We start from the raw sequence: 26875 nt of genomic DNA, 5'->3' as shown, positions 1-26875 counted from the left end.
GACCTTTAAAACCCTATATGGTTCCAGCCCAGCTTATCTTAAGGAGCACCTCCAGCAACACCAGACAGGCCGCTCAACAAGATCAGCCCCGGATGGCCTTCTCTCTGTCCCATCAGCCAGGACAGGTAGACTGGTGGGGACGAGTGAGAGGGCCTTTTCTGTGGTGGCCCCCACTCTGTGGAACTCCCTCCCTAAGGAACTCCATCATGCCCCCTCTTCAATGAGCTTCCGCCTTGCATTCAAAACGTGGTTGTTCAGGCAGGCATTTGGGGTGGGTTAGGGTATTTTAGAAAAAAAATTATTGTAGAATTTTATTGTTTTAAACTGTTTTATTATATGTTGTACATCGCCCAGAGTGGCTGGGTGACCAGCCAGATGGGTGATTAATAAATTTAATAAATAAATAAAATGTTTAAAACTTTCTATTATAGGAAGTTCCTCTTTTAAAAATAAATTGGTCTAGAATGAAATCTGAATTTAATACAAACATGTTAGAGCCTATACTTCTACTCTCTTAAAACTAAATCTATGATCCTTTACCAAATACAACATCCTTGTGTGTACAACCTAGCCCACTGTGGTTTAATTTACCTGCACGGGCACCATTTTTGCATGGTACTCAGCTTGTCGTGGCTTGTCATGTCATACAAACCCAGGTGACAGGGGTTGTTTGAGGGTTAGATGACCCTCAAATAACCTATGGTTTGTTTTAGGGTTATTTGCAGGTTGTCTAACCCTCAACCAACCCCTGTCACCTGGGTTCACACAACAGAATGAACCAGGCGTGTAGGGACCATGCAAAAATGGCACCCAGTACAACATGATAGCCCTCATGACTAAATTAAACCATGGTGGACTGTCATGTCTTAAGAACCAGGTCATTCAGTTAAAGGCTACTTTTCCATGTAAAAAGAACCATATGCGAAACAACTGACGCAAATATAAATACAACACAGTCGGTCAGGTACAGGTTATATGTATTACTATGGGCCTCCTACTGGACCCAGACACTAAGCACAAAATGCCATGCTAGATACGATTTGTAGTTTTGCAATTCTTTTTACCAAAGAAAAGCAACTGTGGGAGGCTGGAATCTTCAGCTAAGGGCCAGAGTGGGTGGCGGAAAGGGGCTACTTAATCCTTACCCTGCTGCCAACTGTTTCTCCACTCACATTTCCTCCTTCCCAAGCTGCTTTCCCATCCAGGAAGAAAATATGTAGGTCTTGGGAGGGTGTGACTTTGAATGCAGTGCACAAACTGACAACAGTGGCTATGGCATACCAATAAAAGGAGAGGGCTGTGCTGCCATTATCTTTCTTGCTGGGAAGGAGCAGTGGAGGCAAGGAGTGCCAAAACCACTACTTACAAGTGCACTGTTGCTGACTAGATGGTCATCCTGGCTCAGACACAGGTGCGTTTACACAGTGCAGACCATCCATGCTCTTGACGGTGCTGGCTTTGACACTCCCCACCTCAACTGCTGCTTCGAGATGTGGAAAAGTAACAGCAGGATGGGTCCTCCCACTCTATTGCCATGTAGTAGTGGTTGGCAGTTTCACTTAGTGAACCACCTCATCAACTGCAGCTCTTTGCAATCCTCTACTTTAGGCTTCCTTGCCATTTCATTTGGGTCCCTGCCATCTCCTAGTGGTATTTTCTTTATCTAGATTGCAAACTTGTGGGAAGTTCATTCTTTTAAAATTAATTATTGGATAGTGCCTGGCCTGTGATGTGCTGCAACAATAACAACAACAACACTTGAATTCTGCAATATGTTCAGTTCTGATATTATGAATATTTACAACATAATTGTAACAGCATCTAACATTCGTTCCATTTCATGCCTAAACACTGTTATGCCCAATAATTACCAGCCTTTCTTATAAAATGTTCTGGGTACTTGCAGCTTGATCCTGTGCATGTTAGAAAAGGACAACCAAAATCATCAAGGAATTGGAGTAATCCCCCTATGAGGAAAGGTTACAACATTTTGGGCTTTTTCGCTTAGAGAAAAGGCAAATGAGGAGAGACATGATAAGAGGTGTATAAAATTATGCATGGTGTTGAGAAAGTGGATAGGGAGACGTTTCTCATACTACTAGAACCTGCAGCCATCCAATGAAGCTGAATGGTGGGAGAGTCAGGAGAAATGAAAGGAATACTTTGGTCTGATCCAGCACAGTTCTTAAGTTCTTAGATACTTGCAGAGTCTTCTTCCACCAGGGATCACTACAATCCCACTCCTCCATCCCACACAAATATTTGTAAAATTAAGAAGTCACTGGCAGCATCACTACACTGACAGATTTAAAACAAAAATCACTTCACAAACACAGAGGAAGGTGCAGGCCTCTTCCACCTTCAAAGGAGCCATCACCTGGTGCCCTGTCCTGACTCTGAGGGAAATGTCCCCTCTCCTCAGAGAAGTACCAGGCAGCAAAGTGGGAAAAGTCTGCAAGCAGAACTGAAGGAGAGGGACCACTTGCAGTTAGCTGTTTATGCTTCAATTCCCTTCCAAGAATTTGAGAAGGTGTGCTTATGTATGTGAACAACACAGGCCAAATCCTTGGCGGCAGGGGCCACTGAATACCAGTTGCTGGGGAGTTACAGCAGGAGAGGCGCTGCTCATGGAATTTCTGAAGGCATGTGGTTAGCCACTGTGGGCAAGTTGCTGGACAAGATGGAACTTTGGTCTGATCTAGCAGGGCTCTTATGCTATGATTTAAAGTACTCTACCCTGAATAGTTTCTGTATTAATTTCTTTTTATACAATGCAATGGTACAATTGCACAGTTAACGTTTTGCAGCACGCTGCTAAGTCAAATGGTGCAAGGAAAATAGATTGATGTGAAGTTAACACAGAAAGTAAAAGTTTGCCCTTATATCAGTGGTCTTCACTGTCTTTCAAGCAGGAGCCAGTTTTGCTCCAGGCACCACCATCAAGGCCATTTGGGGGCCTTTCCCAGGCCATGGGGAGCCTCTCCTCTTCCTCCTCAGTCAAGCAGTGACACTGTGCAACAGACCTGGCTGGAGACTTTACCAGGCCTCTTCTTCCCATCCCCCTCCACATCATCCAAGCAAGGCCTCATCAGCCAGTCACCAAGTCACCAGGCAGGGAAATTCTGGCAGGCTCACTTGGTCCTTGGGATGGATCTTTTTCTTGACACTGAGAGAGTGCTCTGCTCTACTCAGTGCGGCAAAATCTCCCACCTAAGTCCAGGTTGCTCCTCGCCCCTCTCCCTCTCTCCGCTACGCATTCAGTTTCCAGTCTTCCTCCAGCACCTGCACAGTGCACTACTGCAGTTAGCCAATCACATTTGTCTTTGTGTATTGGGCTCCCTATCACCACAGCTAATTGGTCCTATGTTCTCCTCTCCACACACACACAGCCACCTTACAACTGAGGACAGGCAGGTCTCCTGACTCCCCACTCCCAAAGCCTCCTCTGGTAGCCCAGATCACAGCAGCTGATAGCTAAAGCAAACAAGACAAAACTACAGAGCCCCTTCTGAGAGATTGAATGAGAGACAGAGGAAGAGAGCTGCACTTAGGTCACTGGGAGCCACCAGGGGTCCTCACGCCTTGCAGTGAAGAACGCCGCCTTGCATTTTCAGAGGCCAATTTGCTGAATCCAATCAAGAAGCATACCAGAAGCGTCTTTGTACAATTTGCAATTGGAACACTTTAGAAAAATGGTGTGAAATTCTCACACAATTTAAGTGAATAATAACAATTAATTTTAGTCAATCGGGACTTTACTGTAAAGTAGGTGTGACAGAACTGTATCAGCACACGTACTCTCTACCCACTGGTTTAATGAACTTCTCCAACTGTCAGGTCTTAATGTAAATATACACAGCACCAAGACTTATGACCGTTTCTTTAAATACACCCCAATGCTATTGAAGGTTCACGTATGGCAGGCGCCACAAACAGAATCAGACTTAATGCATTTCACAGTGAACCTTCCCAAATTCTGGCTTCTGCTGGAATAAAAATGGTCAGGCTATGAATGTGGCAATACTTCCATATTGGCCATGCAAAATATCAATCCACCATCCAGCTCCCAGTTGTTCCAGGTAAGGTGGGCCTTCCTTCCCTCAACTGTCATCAAAGAGCTACTGAAGAAACATCTTGCCTTGAGGGGAGAAGGCAGAATAACTTGGGGAGCTGCCCACCATCCAGCTCTCAATTGTTCAAAGCGAGGTGGCTCCTCTTTCTCTCAACTATCACCGGAAGGGCCACTGGGGAATCATCTTGAGGGGAGAATGAGGACTAGTTGTTGTTGTTCAGTCATTCAGTCATGTCCAACTCTTCGTGACCCCATGGACCATATCACGCCAGGCCTTCCTGTCCTCCGCTCTCTCCCGGAGTGTGCTCAAGTTCATATTCATTGCATCGGTGATGCTATCTAGCCATCTCATCCTCTGCCGTCCTCTTCTCCTTTTGCCTTCAGTCTTTCCCAGCATCAGGGTCTTTTCCAGGGAGTTTTCTCTTCGCATTAGGTGGCCAAAATATTGGAGCTTCAGCTTCAGTATCTGTCCTTCCAATGAGCACTCAGGGTTGATTTCCTTTAGGATGGACTGATTTGACCTCCTTGCAGTCCAGGGGACTCGTAAGAGTCTTCTCCAGCACCACAGTTCGAAAGCATCAATTCTTCGGCGCTCAGCCTTCCTTATAGTCCAGCTCTCACAGTCATACATTACTACTGGGAAAACCATAGCTTTGATTAGACGGACCTTTGTCGGCAAGGTGATGTCTCTGCTTCTTACTATGCTGTCTAGGTTTGCCATAGCTTTCCTCCCAAGGAGCAAGCGTCTTTTAATTTCATGGCTACAGTCACCGTCTGCGGTGATCTTGGAGCCCAAGAAAGTAAAATCTGTCACTGCTTCCATTTCTTCCCCTTCTATATGCCAGAAAGAGATAGGGCTAGATGCCATGATCTTAGTTTTTTTTAATGTTGAGTTTCAAACCAGCTTTTGCACTCTCCTCTTTCACCCTCAACAAGAGGCTCTTGAGATCCTCTTCGCTTTCTGCCATTAGGGTGGTATCGTCTGCATATCGGAGGTTGTTGATAATTCTCCCGGCAATCTTAATTCCGACCTGTGATTCATCCAACCCGGCATTTCTCATGATGTACTCTGCATATAAGTTAAATAAGCAGGGTGACAATATGCAGCCTTGTCGTACTCCTTTCCCCATTTTGAACCAATCGATTGTTCCATGTCTGGTTCTTACTGTTGCTTCTTGACCCTCGTACAGGTTTCTCAGGAGACAGGTAAGGTGGTCTGGTACTCCCATCACTTTCAGAATTTGCCACAGTTTGTTGTGATCCACACAATCAAAGGCTTTAGCGTAGTCAATGAAGCAGAAATAGACGTTTTTCTGGAATTCTCTTGCTTTCTCCATGATGCAGCGAATGTTGGCGATTTGATCTCTAGTTCCTCTGCCTCTTCTAAACCCAGCTTGTACTTCCAGTAGTTCTCGGTTCACATACTGCTGAAGCCTAGCTTTTAGGATTTTGAGCATCACCTTGCTGGCATGTGAAATGAGCGCAATTGTGCAGTAGTTTGAACACTCTTTGGCGTTGCCCTTCTTTGGAATTGGAATGTAAACTGACCTTTTCCAGTCTTGCAGCCATTGTTGAGTGTTCCAAATTTGTTGGCATATTGAATGCAGCACTTTAACAGCATCATCTTTTAGGATTTTAAATAGCTCAGCTGGAATACTGTCATCTCCGCTAGCTTTGTTGTTACTAATGCTTCCTAAGGCCCACTTGACTTCACTCTCGAGGATGTCCGGCTCAAGTTCAGTGACCGCACTATCATGGCTATCAGGGACATTCAGATCTTTCCTGTATAGTTCTTCTGTGTATTCTTGCCACCTCTTCTTAATCTCATCTGCATCTGTTAGGTCCCTGCCTTCTTTGTCCTTTATCATGCCCGTCTTTGCACAAAACGTTCCCTTGAGATCTCTGATTTACTTGAAGAGATCTCTAATCTTTCCCATTCTGTTGTTTTCCTCGATTTCTTTGCATTGTTCATTTAAGAAGGCCTACTTGTCTCTCCCTGCTATTCTCTGGAACTCTGCATTCAGTTGGATATATCTTCCCCTTTCTCCCTTGCTTTTCGCTTCCCTTCTTTCCTCAGCTACTTGTAAAGCCTCATCAGACAGCCACTTGGCTTTCTTGCATTTCTTTTTCTTTGGGATGGATTTCGTTGCTGCCTCCTGAACAATGTTACGGACCGCCGTCCATAGTTCCTCAGGCACTCTGTCTATCAGGTCTAATCCCTGAAATCTATTCCTCACCTCCACTGTATATTCATAAGGGATATGATTGAGGTCATACCTGAAAGGTTTAGTAGTTTTCCCTACGTTCTTCAATTTAAGCCGAAATTTTGCAACAAGAAGATTTTAGCTTTCTAAATTTTTATCTTTGCTGTTTTAAATCTGTATTTTAAACTCCTGTACTGCTGCTAGGTTTTATTGTGGTTGTATTGTTATATTGTGGTTTTAATGTTCTATATATTTTAAATTGTTTTATTGTGTGTTGTTTGGTTTTAGTTTTTGTGAACCGCCCAGAGAGCTTCGGCTATTGGGCGGTATAGAAATAAATAAATAAAAATAATAAATATAAATATAAATAGAAGCTCATGATCTGAGCCACAGTCAGCTCCAGGTCTTGTTTTTACTGACTGTATAGAGCTTCTCCATCTTTGGCTGCAAAGGTCATAATCAATCTGATTTCGATACTGACCATCTGGTGATATCCATGTGTAGAGTCGTCTCTTGTGCTGTTGAAAAAGAGTGTTTGCTATGATCAGCGTGTTCTCTTGGCAAAACTCTATTAGCTTTTGTCCTGCTTCATTTTGTACACCAAGGCCATGCCTGCCTGTTATCCCGGTGATTTCTTGACTTCCTACTTTAGCATTCCAATCCCCTATGATGAAGAGGACATCTTTTTTTGGTGTTAGTTCTACAAGGTGTTGTAGGTCTTCATAGAACCGATCAACCTCAGCTTCTTCGGCATCAGTGGTTGGGGCATAGACTTGAATTACTGTGATGTTGAATGGTTTGCCTTGGATTCGTACTGAGATCATTCTAGCATTTTTAAGATTGTATCCCAGTACTGCTTTTCCCACCCTTTTGTTGACTATGAGTGCTACTCCATTTCTTCTAAGGGATTCTTGCCCACAGTAGTAGATATGATGGTCACCTGAATTAAATTCACCCATGCCTGTCCATTTTAGTTCGCTGATTCCCGAGATGTCGATGTTCAGTCTTGCCATCTCATGTTTGACCACCTCCAGCTTACCTTGATTCATTGATCTGACATTCTAGGTTCCTAAACAATATTGTTCTTTACAGCAATGGATTTTCTTTTCACCACCAGACACATCCACAGCTGAGTGTCCTTTCGGCTTTGGCCCAGCCGCTTCACTCTTTCTGGCGCTACTTGGAAATACCCTCTGCTCTTCCCCAGTAGTATATTGGACACCTTCCAACCTGAGGGGCTCATCTTCCGGCGTCACCTCTTTTAGCCTTGCGATATGTTCCATGGGGTTTTCTTGGCAAGAATACTGGAGTGGGTTGCCATTTCCTTCTCCAGTGGACCACATTTTGTCAGAACTCTCTGCCATGACCTGTCCATCTTGGGTGGCCCTGCACGGCATAGCTTATGGCTTCACTGAGTTACGCAAGCCCCTTCGCCACAACAAGGCAGTGATCCATGAAGGGGGAATGAGGACTAGACTGAAGACTAAATTGAAGAGAACAGCATGAACAGAGCAGTCATGCTGCAAGGAAAGCAGAGAAGGAAGCTCAAAGACAGCAACTGAGAGCAAATATACAGGTGCATGTCTTGATTCACAAGTGAGTCTAAAAAAAAAAAATTTTTGCCGCTTTTCAACAACTATTGGAAAGTGCTTGCAACAACAGCAGATATCCAAATGCTACATGCACAGCAAGCCTTATTTTTCCAGTGGGGAACTGTTTGTACTCCAGGCATTAGGGCTTCCTTTGCAGTAGGGAACTTTATGAATCCCATGTTCCAAGATCACTTCACATATTGCGATGCAGCTCCATATACTTTGTTGCACAAAATGTTTTGCTAGTGCAATTGCTTGAAAAACTAATAAAATTTACATTAGCAACATTATACATTTACGTTAGCATACTATTATTTGATTGAAACATTGGACTTTTTCAACACTGTACATATTCCCTGTTTTCTATGTTTTAAGCAATAAAAGTCGTACATATTTTAATAGTAAATTCCATAGAGGTACCTGTGCCAGTCTATTACAGCAAAAACAACAAAGAATTCTGTTACCTCTAAGGGTAATAGTTCTAGGGCAGCATGAGCTTTCATAGGCCAGTGCCTACTTTGTCAGATGATAGTAAGGCTTATGTAGTCTGCCTACAGAGAATTTCATCTGTCATTTGCAATGAAACTGAAGGTTCAACTGTTTCAGTATTTAACTATTTCAGTGCACTTCCTTCTTTACATTTGTGGAGCAGAACCACATAGACTCTAATAAGGTTTAGCAAAGTAATACAATTAGTCAACTCACATTTCTTATTATACCATGCTCAAAATATCATGTTACTATAATTGTCAAGACTTCAGTTGTTATAAAGTTTATAATATAAGCAAAATTGAAGTAAAGAAGGTGGACAGGCCAACATTTCTAAAATGATGGTTCTAAATTTATTAATAAAGAAGAAAATTTATTTGGGTATAACATAAATAGAAAAAACAAATAACAAATGTACTGTATAAATTAATTTTTAAAACATGTTTTATTACATAGATCTAAAACAAAGGGTTACCTGATTTGCCTCTGATCGTAGGAAACCCATTCTGATTTTATTCCTAAAACATCATTTACTCATTATTTCTAGAGCTTCAGCCTGCTGACACTACAGGTTGAATTTAAAACTAGGGAAGCATCTCACCTTTCTTTTAACTGCTGTTGACTATCTAGCATGAAAGCACTGCTGCTTTGCTAATCCTTTTATAAATTTGCTAATTGCTGTTCAGATTATTATATCAAACTGACTGCCTCAGACTTCCCAACAGTGAAAGGCAAGGGAACAAAGCCCTGAAATGTGAAGAGGCCCGATATTCTAACTAACATCCTAATATTCTTCAGTTTTCAAATTCAATATGACAAATTATTTTTCTGCCCCTTCAGTCTGTCTTTCAGACTAAAAAAGTCTAACAACCTATTATTTGACACACAATCACAGGTATCTACAGGCATTCCAGGGAATAAGTTAAAAAAGCACATTTTTAACAGGGAAGTGACATGCTTAACATACAACGTTCTGCTCTAGGGCTTTTTGATGACCGCTTTGCAGAGATTCAGCAGTAGAAGTTTTGCCCACTGATCCTAAAACAGTTGATAAAGAGTGTATGAATGACTGCCAAACGCATGTCGTATGTCTGAAGCGACTTATTCTTCTGGTTAAATTCTTATATCGCGAGGAGAAAGCACTTGCATATCGTATCTAACTACTAGGCTGACATTTGTCTTGAGAGACTTCTTTTTCTCCTAAAACAAAACTTCGCAGGAATGCAGCTGATTTGGACATAACCTATATTTTCACCTGTCTATGAAATATATATAAAGGGAAAATGATCAAAATAAAGGAACAAAAAATATGGTGAAGTATTCATTTATTAAACAGCAAAAAAAATTCTTATGAAGTAACAATACTGCCATTGAATAGAGACTTTTAGAAAGAGCACGCTCTGGCTTTTTCACCCTCTGATTTGGAATTTGTTCACAGTACTGCCAGCTTAACCAAAAAGGATTAACTCTCATATCCAACTGAGAACACAGATAATTCTCAGTAATTGGTAAAAAATGAAGATGAATGGGGCTGAGAGATAAGGAGCAATTAGCTCATCAGCAGTTACAGCTGTGCACTCAATCCGGATCCATCTCTTGAGTCTCGGCCCCTTTTAAAGAACCTAGGCAGGAGAAGCACAGGACACCTCCTCCCTCCAAAATCATGGTGTACCTGCCCATCATTCTTCCCCCTTCCGTTTTATTTCCTCACTGTACAACGACACCTGTCATAGCATTCTATGTAAATTACTACCTCTCCTAGGACCTGAGTCTACAGCCAATCTTCTTTTAAAACTTAAAGGGGGGGGGGACAGAAACCAAATGACTACTGTAGACAGTCTTAAATTCCCTGTCAATCGTTTCATTATAGCAGCATCATCTGTTTGAAAATATAAGCAATTCCCTCATCTAATTATAGGGAGGATTTGAGGTTCATTAACATTGCCAAGGAAGAGATTCAGATGTGCAACTGCAGAGCTGTGCTCAGTGGCCTGCATGTGTTCTCTGTTTCCTTGTATTTGCTTTCTCAAGGACTCAGAGACTTTTTTTCCTGGAGCCATAAAATTAATTCTTCCTTCTAAAATAGACACATGAATCGAAAGAAAGGAAATGACTACATTTTATACTGTTCTGTTCTTGGAGGCAGCCACTTGAGGAAAATATTTTCTAATCAATTGCTTTGATATTCTTTTTTTTTTTTAGAGCAAAAATATATATACGGTTAAGGGAGGCAATTGTTCCTCTCAAACAACAGATCTGGACTTATCATAAACATGCCTCTAACTGTTTTGAATGTTGTAAATTTGTGCAGATAAAAAGGAAGTCCAGTGTGTCAAAAGTACCCCTCCATTTTCAACATATCTTGTGGTTGCTCATGGATTATTCTAAGTCAGTCTTACATTTCCTAACTGTGTTTAGAAACTGAGAACACTAAAGTCTTTCTGATTGCTTCATTTCCTTGAAGAAATAATAGCAGGAGTTTTTAAAAAGTATAATTGCAGTTCAAACAATGAGATTTGTTTTTGGAACATCTGTTTTGAGATCATATTATAAATGAACTCATTTCCTACCTTGTAAGTAATTTACTATTGTTGATCACTGTTTACAAGATATGTGGTTCAGCCATTAGGTAATGGCAAAACTTCTTCTCAGATCCTTTGAGAATGCTTTAGAATGTTTTCACAGTATTTTTCTGACATTAATGGCTAAAGCAGAAAAATAGGTAATTTTCCCTTCAGTCCTGATAAGCTACTGTCCACAAAAATAGATCATACTTCTTTTTCTGTGTAGCAACCTTTCTCGTGTTCATTTTATCCTTTTCCTCCCAATGCACATATTTTGCATTTTGATATTACAGTGCCCATGCAAATGTCTTGTTTATATATATTGCATGGATCTTCTACAGCTTTAACAGAAAGCATCAATTTAAAATATATGTTATATGTCATAAGAACAGGTTCAGTCGCTCACTGTGAGGGAGGAAACTATGATGTGTGCTTTAAGTCCCACAAATTCAAGAATTCCATGCATACGTGGAGCTGTCCCCAAAGTTGAAGTGAATTGCAAAACTTTGCCCAGGAACTACATAAGCTGTCATATTACTCATCATTTATATAGTACTTCAAATTGTTCAAAGCATTTCAAACACATTATTTCAGCAAACCTTACAACGTTATGAACGGTGTCAGTTTTATCATCCCACAATTTTGCAGGGGGCTGACGTTGAGAAAGTATGGTTTCCCTAAGGTTATTCAGCAAGCTCATGGCTGAGGCAAGATTTGTACCAGGGACTTCCTAGTACATAGCTTAATGTCTCAGCCACTACACTACACTATCTTTCATAGCAGAGATCCTGTGGGACCTGGGCAGATTGTGCATATGAGAGTTAGTGACAGTGTGGAATCTGAAATGGCAGTCCAATGGCAGATTCTACTAGATCCCATTAGGATCAGGTCCTGACCCATCCAGAGTCTGGGCCTGATTTTAATTGGATCTTAAGGCCTGCCACAATACAAGCTCTCCCTATGTCCTAACACTCTCACATTTGCACAAAGTTAGATGAGAAAGAGTTAAGAAAATCAGAGACAGATGTAGCTAGGTCACTGCCTAATCATATTGTAATGGATACTTTTCAGTTTGTGCAACCTTAGGATGTGGACAAGCTACATGGTAGTTTGGGACATACCACTTTTTTCTGGGCCTACACATCATGGATATTAAAAGCTGCCAGAAGTTTGAGGTTTGAGGCCTTAGACATCAGAGGTAATTAATGACACTTTGAGAGGTAGCGAATGCCACTATAAGAACATAAGAAGAACCTTGTTGGATCAGTCCAAAGGACCATCTAGCACAGCATTCTGTTCATACAGTAGCCAATCAGCTGCCCATGGGAAATCCACAAGTAGAACATGAGGACAATAACACCCCCCCTGGTCGTCTTCCCCAGCAACTGGTGTACACAGGCATACTGCCTCTGATACTGGAGGTACCATATCACCATCAGGACTACTAGCCACTGATAGCCTTATCCTCCAAGAATTTTTCTAATTCCCTTTTAAATCCATCCAAATTGGTGGCTATCTCTATATCTTGTGGTAGCGCATTCTAGAGTGTAACTATGTGCTATGTGGACCTTGAGGGTGCGGGCAATAGTGCCTGTAAGGAAGTAGCAGTAAGGCTCTTGCTTAAAAAAAAACAAAAAAAAACTGAGCCTAAAACCAATGAAGTAGGACAACAATTGTCCAGCTTCTAGTCTTCCCTTTTTGGATAAGATACTGGAGAGGGTGGTAGCCTCTGAATTCCAGATGATTTTGGAGGAAATTGAATATTTGGATCCATTCCAATCTGGATTCCAGCCTGATTTTAGGATAGAAACAGCCTTGCGCAACCTGGTAGATTATTTGCAATGGAAAATGGATGGGAGGGGACAGAGTGTGACTCTATTGGTTCTACTGCTTGACCTCTCAGTGCCTTCAATACCACCGATCATGGTATGCTTCTGGAGTGTCTGGTCAGATTGGGCTTAGAAGGCATGGTGTTATGGTAGTACCAATGCTTCTTCAAGGGCCAATCCCAGAAAATAGTACTGGGGGATCTCTGTTCCACCCCTTGGCATTTGGCTTATGTGGTGCTTCATGTAATGCAAATCCATCTTGTTCCCCATGCCATTTAACGTCTTGTCCTGTTTCAAAGACCAAGTCCTCTATCAGCGTGTGTTTCCTCTAACTGGGAGTCCTGCCAGCAGAAATACTTCAAGGTTGCTCTTAGTAACGAACAGCGCTAAGGTGCACCACTGAGAAACAGCTCATTAAGCAGTTCATGAAATCCAAGCAACGGTGATGCAGAGGCAAAGTAAGATCCTGTGCAAGGTCCACTTCACAAAATCTAGCATAGATCAGGAATTCAGGATACATGAACAAGCACAGATATCAGCCCAGATAACACAACACTGTTGCCAGTGATGGTTTGATCAGCCTTGCTTGCTTTTATAGAGTACCTAGCCAGGACATACCCAAGTCCCAGCTGCAGCTCATTGGAGAGCTTTCCAGTGAAGACGGCTATTTAATAGGGATGGCGGAGAATTTCTCCCCGAAACTTCAGGGGGCCGAGCGCCAACGTCTTTGGCCCCCCGAACAAGTTTCGGGGAGAAATCCTCCGCCCCCCCCGCCCCCCGCCCCCCCCGGGACGGGACTTACCTTCCCTGAATGTCCCTCCTGGCGGCGGGTCCGGCTGGCGGTTCGTCCGGTGTTCGAGCGGGGCGGGAGCGGCAGCCGGTCTTTCGACCGGCTGCCACCCCCGCCATTGCAATGAAAGAAAAAACAAACAAACCGTCCCCTGATAGGCTACGTGACGATTCACGTAGCCTATCATGGCTAGATTTGCAAAGTCAGCCGTGATAGGCTACGTGAATCGTCACGTAGCCTATCACGGGTGACTTAAAAAAAAAAAAGTGTGTACGGATAATGGCGGCCCCCATAGGGAGCCGCCATTCGCGTTCCTTATTTGGTCGCTGTAGTCTACGTCAATGTTTACGTAGACTACGGCGAAAATAAGGGCAACGCTATTTGCGTTGCCCTTATTTTCGCTGTAGTCTACGTAAACATTGACGTAGACTACAGCAACTAAATAAGGAACGCGAATGGCGGCTCTCTATGGGGGCCGCCATTCGCGTACGCGCTTTTTTTTTTTTTTTTAAGTCACCCGTGATAGGCTACGTGACGATTCATGTAGCCTATCACGGCTGACTTTCCAGATCTAGCCGTGATAGGCTACGTGAATCGTCACGTAGCCTATCAGGGGACTTTTTTTTTTGTTTTTTTTTTTACTTTCGTGTTCGCGGCCGGGCGAGGCGGGAAGCCTCCTCCCCGGCCTGAATTTCGGCTGGGCGAGGCGGGAAGCCTCCCCCCCCGGCCTGAATTTCGGCCGGGCGAGGCGGGAAGCCTCCCCCCCGGCCTGAACTTCGCGGGGGGAGCAGCGAAGCGCTCCCCCCCACCGCGAACAAGCTGCGAGAAAAGTTAAGTGACTTTCGTCCACCCCTACTATTTAAGGACAGCATTCACAGAGCAGAGTTCTACAGCCAGGCACTTCTCCTAAGGGGCTGGGATTGCTCGCTGCACTTCATTTGTCATCTTCCACGAGGGCTGAGTGGATGCTTTACTTCTGGCTCAGAATCTGAACAATCGGGGGAGGGAACATTCCAAAGGGCCTTGCCTCTTCTTCAGCTGCATATCTGACACCCTCCAGAGATGATGACACGGGATCATTCTTGGGGGGAAAAGAGTCCTTGAGCTCAGGTAAACCAAGTTCCTCCTCTGAGGAGGATTCGGGGGGGGGGGATGACATATCTACATGAAGCTGATAGGGAAGTCATCCAGAGGTTTGGGCTGCAATGTCACCACTATACAGATTAAATGCAATTCTACTCCTCATTTCTACCTACAAATCTCAGGGAGAAGGCTGTGGAAATCTTTAATGGTTATATAAATACAGTATTGGAATGGATAAACACAAACAGGTTTGTTTGTTTAGTTACTTAATTACTACAATAATTTATATCCTTTCTATCCTTTCAGGATAGAAATCCTTCCAAGCAATCTTATAAATAAGATAAAAGTTATAGTAAGAAAAAAATCACTATAAAGAACACTTAAAAATTCGCAGGGATCCTTCACACAGGGCAGTTGATGGAAATGGCCCTGGGGGGGAGGGGGTAATCCAGCTGGAGAAGTCCCACCTGCCTGCATCCCTCCTCTTAACCCAGATAAGATGGAGGTACTGTGGGTTGCGGAAGAACATTCTTGGTGGAAATGTGAAACTAGTCCTGGATGGGGTTACACTCCACATGCAGGACCAAATTCACAGCTTGGGAGTCCTCCTGGACCACTATCTGTGGAGGTGGCATTGGTGGCCAAGTGCACTTTTTACCAGCTTACTTTAGTATGCCAACTTCAGCCCTTTTTAGAGGAGTTGGGCCTTGCTTCATTTACTCATGTGCTACTTACTTCCAAGCTTGACTACTTTATGTGGGGCTGCCTGTGGAGATGGCACAGAATGCAGCTGCCCAGATGTTGGTAGGGCAGAGAAAATCAGAACAGCTGACACCAATTTCACACCAGATACAGTGACTACCTGATTAAAGTGCCATTTAACCTTTAAAACCCTAAGTAGTTTGGGGCTATGTTATCTAAGGAACTGTCTTGACCTAGATGATCCTACCCATTAAGATTAGCTTTGAAGGCTCGGCTCATTTGCCAGCTAGTAAGATCAATTAGGTTGATGGGCACAAGAGAAGACGTTTTCAGTGGTGGCCCCACAGTTATGAAACTCTCTTCCAACTGGACTACTGGACTACTCCCTTCCAAGATGGCCCCTACAGGGCAGATCTTCAAACAGGTCTTAAAAACGTTATCTATTCTAGGCTGACTTTCCCTAACAGTGTTTTTGTGCTCCAGTTTTTGAAATTCTGGGCTGTTCTCTCTTATGGAACTTTTAGGGTGTAATTTAAGCCATGGGTGGGCAACAGGCAGTCCTTGATGGCTGCTTATGCTCCCCCCTCCAGTATTCCCCACCACATCGCTGCGGTTGCTGTCAAAACATGAGGGATTCTGCTAGAAAACAGGATGTGCAAGGGCAGCCATGCCTACATGCCCCATTTCTCTCCAGAACTGGGTTCTCCACAACCTGACAAATACCTCTTTGATGTGCTTGGGCTAGGAAGCAAGGTGCACATTCCCCATCTCTCAGCACAATCACTGATTCTGCAGAGAAACCGGACACATGAGGGGAATCATTCCTGCGCACTCTGTTTCTCCGCAGACTCAGGCTCCCCACAGGAGTGAGATTATGCTGGAAAACAGGGCATGTGTTCCTCATGTACCATTTCCCACTGCAATTGCTGGGATTTTGGCGGCAGCAGGACAACAGTGTGGCCCCCAAAGGATTCCATGGGGGGCCAATACAGCCTCCCAAGCCCAACAAGTTGCCCACCCCTAGTTAAAACCTATATTTTTTAACCTGCTGTTTTATAATAATGTATTATGTTTTGATGTTTTAATGTACATTAACGTAACTTATTTTTATTCTGTATGCTGCCTTGTGAGGGCTGTGCCCTAAAAAGCTGCCTATAAGTACTTTAAATAAAGTAATGGAAGTTCAGTTACAGTTATTAAGTACTCTACCCTCATTTTACACACTCTTTCCATGTCTGCACATGTGTATATATAGGGAACTCTTTTCTTGTATATTTAATTTTATGGCCTTGTGCTTTAAATCACTATATAGAATTTATAATAGCCCTGATGCACAGATCTCAGCATGCGTTGCATACTTATATCATAAGTGGGAATACATGCCTGGATTCAAACCTGATAATCAGCATACTCAGGGTCACTGCCTATTAGAGCAAAGGTGTCAAGCCTCTTGCAGCCTGAGAGCCAAGTTCAATTTTGGAGCTCCCAAATCAAGTAGTGGGTGGGGCCAGAGGTCAAATGGGGCAGGGCCAAAAAATACCACCATGTTTTAGCTTAAAGCTCTCACTCCCAGTAACTAAACCTTAAGAGAGCCATTTTGACCTTTCAGAATGAGAAGAAAATGTGCAAAAGCTGGAAAACCACTAAAAAACTGGTCGTTGGCTGGAAGGGGGTTTGGTCATCTGGGGAACCCCAAAGGGCCAGATAGGTAACCCAGGCAGGATTTGGCCCATGGCCCTGAGGTTGGACACCCCTGTATTTTTTAATAAAGAAAAAAATGGACAAATACAAAATTCAATAATCAATATGTTTAGTGGCTAAGATCTAAAAGGGGTGCACAGGCATACCCTTAGGTTAGTCTTCCAAAGAGCATTTCCCCAAAATCCTGAACTGCTCTAGTGCATGCATGAGATTTTATCCCTATTTAGTCAGGAAAAAGGTTCTGGTACCATCTTCTGAAAAGCCAACTAAGGAAAAAAAATGAGTTGCAGATGTGGAATGCACCAATGCACCCCTCTGGATCCCAGCCACCTTATTTTAAACTGAGATATGCAATCACTGAAGTCATGCATTTGCATTAAAGAGGTAATTACAGAAATCAAATACTTTCTAGAAATTTAAATGTGACCTTGTTCTTTTTCACTTTTAGTATCATACTGTTAAAAATAGGACTGTTCTGAAGACTGGCTTATACAGCTTTTACTTTAAACGACGAAGCTAAAATAATTTATCTCTACTCCATGCTGTGTGAGAAGTTGCCACTAAAAAGAATCCAGGACATTTTTCCTTCTTATCTGCAGTATAGCTGGTATCAGCCAACCTGTCACAAGACAGTGCTTGATATAAACAAGAGATTGCAAAGACATCTCAGTAATCAATATTAGGATGGCTACAGTATGGAAGCTCCAAGCACTGCATATCATTTGTCTCAGCATCTATTTCTATGACCAAATGAAGCATTAATTCAAATCATAAATCTATGGTGATTTAAAACTGGGAATGAGCACCTGCCTGCTTTAATGATTTATTTTGTACATTTCAGTAAGCAGGAGATTTGTCCATATGAACTGACAGGTCACCTTCAGATGCCAGTACTAGACTGTTTATCACCATGCAGACTAGCATCTCATCTTAGCAAGTAAATATTAAACTAAAAGAATCCAACTGATTGTGGGAAGGAGAGAAAAAGTATTATGGCCATATATTTTACTAATGCTGCAGTCAAAGTCCTCCATGTGGATTTCCTACTTCCTAAGAGATAGGAAGTTGCACTATTAAGACTACAACAGAAAATTAGGGAAGTAATAAATGATTAGTTATTAATGACATTTACTTCCTTTAGGTCATACCTTTTTGCTGCTGCTTTTTTTTAAGACCACCTACAGTAATAAAGCTGTACCTAAAGTAAAGTGCACTGACTTTAGGTTTACAATCTTATAATATACAAACACAATAAAAGTAGAGAAGAGAAAGCAATCTAAGAATGCTACAGTTCAGAGCTGAGCAGCAGAGGGAGAGAATAGGATGCTAGCTCTCAGCAGCTCTTGCTCCTCTGGCTACTGGAGGAAACTGGATTAGCCTTCATCTTACTTTGGTAGGCACAGGGCAATTGACAGTTGCTATCTCATCAAGAAGTCAAGTTCTAATATGTGTTCATAAGTACGGTGACAGTGGCTGTGTTTGGACATCACACTAAAAAATGGATTACCGATGCATGAACGATCCTAGACCCCCTGCCAGACTGGCACACTCCCCCTCACCTCTCTTCTGTGTGGCCAGGAGGAGTTTGGAAGCTTTTGCTTCCACTTTTGATTAACAGCAGCTTGCTGAGTTGTATGAACCCAGAACTGTGGTTAATGTTAACCACAGTTTGAGGGTGACTTCTATGAAACTAACCATCATTAAGATTGACCACAGTTTGCCAAGTTTGAATGACACGGGAAGCTGTAGTTAATCAACTTTGAAGCTTCTTAATTCACCTTCATGCTCAAAGAGGGGAGCAAAGGGGGGAAAGGTTAGCCTTGTTCATGTCTTGCTAAACCATAGTTTACCAAAATGTTTGAATGCAGGCATCAAACTGCTGGTTAGAACTACAACATAACACTTTAAAAATTAGGGACAACAATTCACTCAGAATCATCTTATTTCATTTTCTTTATTTTGCAGATTTTGTAGGAGCCCAAGATCTCAATATGCTCTTCCTAGTATGCCAAAGGGGTGGCAATGTGTGTAGTATAGGTTTAAGCCTTCAAAAAATGCTTCAAGCGTTTATACATGCAGATTTAGAGCTATTCTGGGTGATTACTGAGCTAAGCCAACTGTCAAAATTCTACCTTCAGGAAACACTTTCCACACTGTCATAGAATCTTTGCATGGTTTTAAGGATTCTAGGGCATGTTCATGGATACCACTGAGTCCATGAGGGGCTTTGGCCATGGCCTTTGGGGCCTCATGGGCCCTAAAACATACCCATCACTCCCCTGTGTTTGCACATCGCAGGGTAAGATTGGTAGTGGTAGGCAAGCTGTATTTTAGATGACCTTGCCTGTGATTACTAATCTTCTCACAAAGGAAGCTCCAATAAGCTTCCAAAGAGTCCTAGTGCTTCCCAGGTCACAGTTAAACACACACTAGCTTACAGTGCAATTCTATACATTTCTACTCAGAAGTTAGACCCACTGAGTCCAATGGTGCTTACTCCCAGGTAAGTAGGTACAGGACTACAGCCTTACTTTATAAGTTGCTGGTACTTTACAGCTATACATTGTTAAACTGCCCATCCCAATAATCTGATTCCAGAATTCTCTTCTGCCAAGCACACAAGCTTCCTCTCATTGTTTTGACTGTCTCCTGCTTTTTTCCTACAATATCCTGAAGCATAGGTTCAACAGTGGTAACACCATTGTAGTCATAGGGGTATAAGCCTCATTTATTTCAAGTGCACCAGAAATATTTTAAAGCCTTAACAACCAGAATTGGTGGTCATTGTTCTGAGTTATGTAGTTTATATACATTTGCCAGAGGGGAAGTTAGGGAAGGGGAGGAGTTAACGAAGAGATGTAGACATCAGATATGATGAGATGGGAGCAGTGGAAGGGCTGGGCTGGATAGAGGCTGTCAGAACTGGCACTTGTGAGTACTTGTGTTAAATAAAAACCAGGCTTCCATTTCCTTTTTCATAATACAAATACAAGAAATACAAAACCATATGCCAATACTAGCTGCCTTCCTTACACGATGTAGGTGCAGTGGCTAGAGTGTTGGACTGGGAGTCGGGAGATCCGGGTTCTAGTCCCCGCTCAGCCATGGAAGCTCACTGGGTGACTTTGGGCCAGTCACAGACTTTCAGCCCAACCTACCTCACAGGGTTGTTGTTGTGGGGATAAAATGGAGAGGAGGAGGATTATGTACGCTGCCTTGGGTTCCTTACAGAGGAAAAAAGGTGAGATATAAATGTAATAAATCAAATGAATGATCCTAGTATCCCAATTAGGTAAATAAAACATTGACATGGATGTTAAGCCCAAATTGTAAACAGGGCTCTTAGATAGCTTAGCAACCAAATTTATACAACTCGCTCTAAACTCTGCTTATGGCTCTTCAAAGAGTTGCATTCACCCACAAAAAGTAAACGCAGGTGTCATTGTCTCCATAAAGAATAATGGCTTTTCTACAGCTCTTATTGTTTACTATGACAATGGGTAGTTAAGAGTCTTATTGTCAAATACTGACTGATCTAGTTCTATCATTAGTTTTTATTCTTAGGGCTACAAACAGGGTGGGGACATCTGTATCACACTGACAGAACTGTTCTTATCCCCAAAGTTCCAAGCACAGTGCAAGGCAGTCTAAATAGAATGATGTGAATTAAGCATGAAGAGTAACTGGGTTTTGAGACGTCTGAAGAATGAAAAGATAGGACAGAACAACTATGTCTTGAAAAAGATGTGTTTATATTAACAGAAACTCTAAAAGCATCCCAAGGGTAACCTGCATTGTAACTTCCTTTTTGTCAATTTCAATTCTTTTAATAAAAACAAAAACATTTTAAAGCCTTATTGCACATGTTCACCATGTTCACGTCACTTGAAGCCAAAAATTATGACTTAATAAAACAGGATGTAAACAAGTAGCCTGCTGGTGCATGCAGCCCATTTATTTCTTTTTTGTTCTTCTCTTCAACTCATGTGTAAACCAGCCAAAACGGGGATAGCTTCATATGACATTTGAACCTGGGATTATGGTTAAATGTGCCCAAATTAGCCAGTATTTGTAAACCAACAACAAACCCAAGTTTGAAGCTGGTTTATGATCTTGGCTTGTGCGAGCACACTTAACTCCTGGAGTTGCATGAAGGCAAAGCTATTTACTTTGGTTTTATTGTTGTAAACTTTTAACAGTTTTATATTTTATCATGCTGAATTTTTGGTTTTAATTTTTGTAAACTGCCCAGAGAGCTTTGGCTATTGGGAGTTATAGAAATGTGGCAAATAAATAAATAAATAATATTCCTTTCTGGTTAGTTTACCTGCTTGTGTAAAATGAGGAGCAGAGTGAAAGAGAATGGGTTGCATGCACCAGCATTCACATACTGGTTAAGCCATAACATTCAAATGCGGCCATTTCTTGAAGTGTTCACACATTCTCTCTCTCCCTCTCTCTCTCTCTCTATATATATATATATAGCTAAATTTATTTTGGTAAAATTCACTACTTCTGGATTTGCGCATTACTAGCCAACCTGAATGCCCCATCCACTCTCCATCTCTGCTACTACTGGGGCCAAAGAGAGGACATACTGCTAAGGTGCCTGGCTTCTAGAATGTTGTGGGCAATTTGCGTTACAGAATATTTGATCCTGCTAAAAGGAGTGACCATGGACAGGCTTGTGAAAGGAGGCAGCTGGAGACCTGAGACGATAGTGTAATGGGACAGCTCCCAGTCAGCAATGAGGCTACCACCAATATTGAAGGGAAAAAACTAATTAAGAAAATGAGAAATTGAGGAAATTTAGACGGCTGACAGGAAGCTCTGGCGTGGGCTGGTCCATGAAGTCACGAAGAGTCGGAAGCAACTGACCGAATAAACAACAACAAGATTTCCAGAATCTCTGGGAGAGAGTGGAGGACAGGAAGGCCTGGCATGCTATGGTCCATGGGGTCACGAAGAGTCGGACATGACTTACCGACTGAACAAACAAACAAAGATTTCCAGAAAGGATGATGGAATTCTGATTCCATTCATGTTTGTTTTCCTTTCTAACATCTATAAATATCAGGACTGTCAACCAATTTTTTTAGCTGAATAATCATCTTCCTTGAAACTGATTTATCAACTAATTAATTGATTAAATTTGTGTATTATGAAAACCTCAACAGAGATGTCTTTCTGAGATATGCAAGAAAGTGTACAAGTCCTTAACATTTAATAAACAAATACTACTCATCTCTAGCAGGAAATATCCTTAATATTGTGACTTTTGTATTTCCAAATAGAATTGAAATAGCTTCAAAAAGCAAGCAAGCCCTACTAAAAAATACCACTTTTTAATCAACCATTTTACTTTTATCATATTAGAAGTTAAAAATAGAATACATTTTCATAATTATTCTTTCTTCAATTGTGTAAAGACAGCGTATATATGGATCCCACTTTCTGCTACCTACTCTCCCGTTTTATGGAATGCATGTGTTTTTTGCAACACCCTCTGCTCGTGTCATTCAGCCAAGAATACTATTCTTGCTGCTTTGTCCCTCCCGCAAATCCCCTCCCTTGAGACCACTTTTGCCAATGACCATCAAACTGCTATAGTCATATCTATGTTCACTATCCCTTAAACTGTTTCCCTAAGTGTATCTGTAGCTTTTTTCTTTCTACTGCTGAAACATTAATAGAACAGGGAAGGGAAAACTGGCCTCAGAATCTGCTGACATGTGCACATTTGTTCCTTTTGTTCTTGGGTATGAGTTAAATAATAAATATGTACAGGAAGATTCAGAAGAAAAAAGTTGTCAAGTTGTCATCCTTAAGAATAACCTAAAAAATATGCAGAATAAAAAAGAGGAATATATTAAATTGTCATGTCTGTTTTATGTCTATGTGACCTCTGCCATGTACAATACTTAACAGTACTAAAACTCTGCTTTCAGTTCACTTAGTACATTTATTTCAGAAAGCAGAAGGGAACCATTACAATGGAATGACCTTAAAAGCTACTGTCATTTTAAGTATATTTTAGCAAAACAAATTGGCTACATGCGTAAACACATCATGTTAATCCTGCATCTTATGAGACAGAAAGTGCTGCTAAGAGTTCCGAATATTTAACATGGGGGTGGGGGTGGACAGCTACCATTTAGAAAAGAATCCATGGAAGTAAAATTCACAATATTTCCAAACTTTGTTGTATGTGTTCTTTACTCCTTTCAGCACTGAACATGCAAGAATGAAATATTTTGCCTTCTACCCACCAGACTACATAGCCTGATTCCTGTATCTAAGTGGTCCAGTTAAATTCAATGAGACAAAAATATCCTTGAATCCAATTTCATTGAACAGTGAGCACTGAAATATTATTCTTTTAAGAACATATTAATATGAGTCTGAAAAGAACCACCTGCAAAGGGAATATTCTTACAATAGCAGCAAAAATACCATAGTGCAAGTGTTGTAAAATGCAGCTCAAAGGAAAACAAAAAACAAAATAAAATTGAAACTTCCCCCTCTCTTCACCAAACAACAAGAATCAGTATTGTTGTTAATTATAATTTATGGAAGAATTTGCTTTTAGATCAGAAACTTACCCACACTAGAATTCAGATCCCCATTCTCAGACTCTGCTCCATGCTGATTATTACTGGCATGATAATTCGACATAGCTTCTAATTTAATTTTTTTCACCTTCATTGCTTCTGCAATGGCTGCATTGGTGGCAGCTGCTGCTGCTGCAGCTGCAGCTGTCAAACCTAAAAAAGAAACAGGAATAGAACTAATGAAATTAGAACTTCTACCAACTTTCTATTTGAATTGGTGCTCCGCTTTCATCACCTGCAGTCAAGGAATTTTCAAGAAACTAAATACTAAGCTCCCAAGAGAGGAAATGAGTTAAAAAAAACAACATAGCTTACAAAATGTAACCAAAATGGCTATAAAGTTTTAAAAATATATTAACTTGTAAACTGGGAAAGCTGTTTCTGTCAAGTATTTTTAGTAAAGCTGCCAACTTGTGCTGTTGTTCTCATTGGACGGTATTGCATGCTACCCATATGCCAGCAGGCCCATCGCTAGCAACAGGGAGCTTGCAGTTCTTAAAGCAACCAGAAACAAGCAAAAACACTGGTTTCTGGAATGGGCCTGGGGCAGGTCAGCGGAGCTCACAGAAAGGAACTTTGCTGATCTGTCCAGATCCAGAAACAAGCATTTCTGCTTGTTTCTGAGCTTGCTTTAGGTAGTGCTAACTCCCCATTGCACTAGTGGTGGTCCCATTGGCACAACACAATGAGTGAAAGTTCAGCACCAGTATTATATACTTCCCATTGGACTGGATCCAGACTTAGTCATTGGATCATGACTAACTTAAGCCCCACTGATTTCCATGGTCTGCTCTAAGAATGACTAAGTCTGGATCCAACCCTTTGTGTTTTTATCCATCCACGGATGGATACAAACCTGGGTTCAGTGTCTTAAGTGAGCACATATCTGTGCTAAATCAAGAAATATGAAAATAATTGATTTTAACATAGAAATTGCATGAGACAAATTTGCTTGGGTTGTCCCAATATCAAAGACTACGTATTCCTTTAAGCTTCATCTCAACATTTAAGGAGAGCCAAGTACATTTTTTACACTGCCAGGTCCCTAAAGAAGTGGGAGTTTGATTATTGCCCTAAATTGTGTTATGCTCTTATTTCTAGATCTCTGCTAATGTTAGGACCCAAATTACTACAGTAAGCATTATTAAACAGTCTTGTTTAGACAGGCTCTTAATAGCTGCGGTTAAGCAAGTGCAGAGAAACATCTATATTATGGCTAGGATCCAAAGAATCTTCTGCTACTGAGAAAAAGAAGACAGCTTTCCTTTCCAACTGCAGTGCTTTGTATCACACTGAATCCCACTCCGGAGACCCTTGATTATTAATAGGTGCTTTTCATGAGTTTCAAAGGCATGTAGTGGGGGAGGGGAGGCAGAAAAGCTTCGTTGTGCATGTGCGGTTCTAATCATGGCCCTCTGGAGCCCAGCTAATAAATATGTTTCTTTTAAAAACAACAATACTATAATGGATATAATGGCCTGGATCCAAAGAACTGCCCGAGTTGACACACCAAGAAAAGAACAACTGCTCCTCAGAAACATACTGCTGCCTAATATTTGGTGAGAAAAAAGAGGTGTGCACATACCACTGTTAGTCTACTATGGCAATACCACACAGACTCAACCAGGGTACTTAAAGTATGAGTCATGCTCTGGCAGCTAACAACCTGTATGATTCTTTATGGCAGTCTGGTAAAGACTTCTTTGTTGCTAGAAATGAAATACTTCTTCAAGGTCCAGCCAGTAGACTTTAAAGAGCAAATTCATTTTTAAATAAATAATTAAGAATAAAAGTATATTCAGTTATCTAATACCTCCCAATTTAGGACCAGAGTTAAAGCTATTTCATATTGGCTCAAGCTCCACAAAGTCAGGAAATGGAAAGTTAAAGCTGATGTCCTAACAGATGTGTCCTGTGATGTCTAATGATGTGTAATGTCACAAACTGTGCTTCTTACAACTTAACCCCATGGACCCATGCTTTTCCTTGGTCTTTCAAGCCCTAATCCATATGGATCGGACAGATCGGACCATATGGATCGGACCAACAAAGATGCCCCATATTGTCCTGGTCCAGTATTGCCTTATTAAGCATCTGAGCCTTGCTGTATTGCTTGAAGAATCTTCCTGTGAATTGATCCATATCTGTTTGCTGGTAGGATAGGTTAAGCCTATGGGAGGTTTGAGGGCCATTTTCCCCCTCCCAAACTCCCCATGGGCTACAGTTTGTAGAGCACTCCAAAAATGGAGAGAGAGAGAGAGATGGAGAGAGAGAGAGGTTGGTGTAAAGTGGCACAACAGTATATATATGGGAAAAATTGTGTCAGTAACAGTACGGAGTAGCAAAATGGACAAATATGGCTTACTTTGTTGCTCTGTAGTGCTACAGATGCCTTTTTTCCCTTTAAATTGTTTACATTTTTTCGGGATGCCACTCAAATTTGGGAGCCAGGATCTGCATACAGCTGTGTATTGCTCACCCCTGGGTTAAAAGTGGAAGATAGGGGTCTCCTCTGGTGTAGTAGGAGTGAGAGTTCTACTGATGCTAATGACTTGGGGTGTGGTGCTTGTAGCTGTGTTTCCAAGCACCATTATGATTAGGATGGTTCCAGTAATGAAAGATGTCAAAGCTAGTTTTGAAAATAATTAACTCATTTCATAGATTTTTAAGATGCACCAAGAAAAGCTTCATTTTGGCAGCATGGTGGGAAATGCACTGATTGTTAGCAGGAATGGCTTACTTATTTATATTTCAGTGAATCTGTAGATCAGGGCCTTTTCACATCTAAAAGGCCTCACGTGAACTTACATAGGATATCTTGTTAGACAACTAAACTCACAAACTTTATCCCTTTTTTCTATTGTGAAGTGATGTTGGGAGAATTTTATTTGAAGCAAGAAGTAGTTTACTGGAAGAGGATGCTTAACCCTTCCACGTATCACTTCATTTCAACTGCTACACCATACCACCCAGCTCATTTCATCCCCACCAAGCATCTCCGGCTCCAAATCAACTGCAGGCATCTTATAGCATGCCTGATGGTGGGAATCTTAACATACTGAATGAATATTTTCCTCTTGTTCATTAAGTTGTATTTCCAAATCCAGAATATGAAACTTAAACTCCCATGGCATTCAGTCTTACTGTAATTGAGCCAGCATAAGCATAGTGTAGGGTACTAGAAGAAGGCCCCCTCTCACTGTTTAACCTATCCTGTAAGCTACTAATATAAGCAACA

General features: G+C 41.6%; 1 protein-coding gene across 3 annotated transcripts in view; it reads right to left on the bottom strand.

The window, feature by feature from the left end:
* DACH1 (dachshund family transcription factor 1) overlaps nucleotides 1-26875 on the bottom strand; it is a 525454-nt gene that overhangs the window by 254013 nt on the left and 244566 nt on the right. For 2 of the 3 annotated variants that reach the window (XM_084844858.1, XM_084844857.1), the window contains exon 3: nucleotides 23629-23790. The exons of the other annotated variant lie outside the window; for it this stretch is intronic. In XM_084844858.1, coding sequence (XP_084700984.1) covers nucleotides 23629-23790 — 162 coding nt within the window. The remainder of the gene's footprint in view (nucleotides 1-23628; nucleotides 23791-26875) is intronic. 3 annotated transcript variants of the gene reach the window in all.

Source organism: Heloderma suspectum, chromosome 3, assembly GCF_057233095.1.
Source record: "Heloderma suspectum isolate Gila_16-S chromosome 3, 16-S_ref, whole genome shotgun sequence".
NCBI classification, from domain to species: domain Eukaryota; kingdom Metazoa; phylum Chordata; class Lepidosauria; order Squamata; family Helodermatidae; genus Heloderma; species Heloderma suspectum.
Note: the sequence above shows the minus strand (reverse complement) of the source record. Positions and strands in the feature narration are given on the sequence as shown.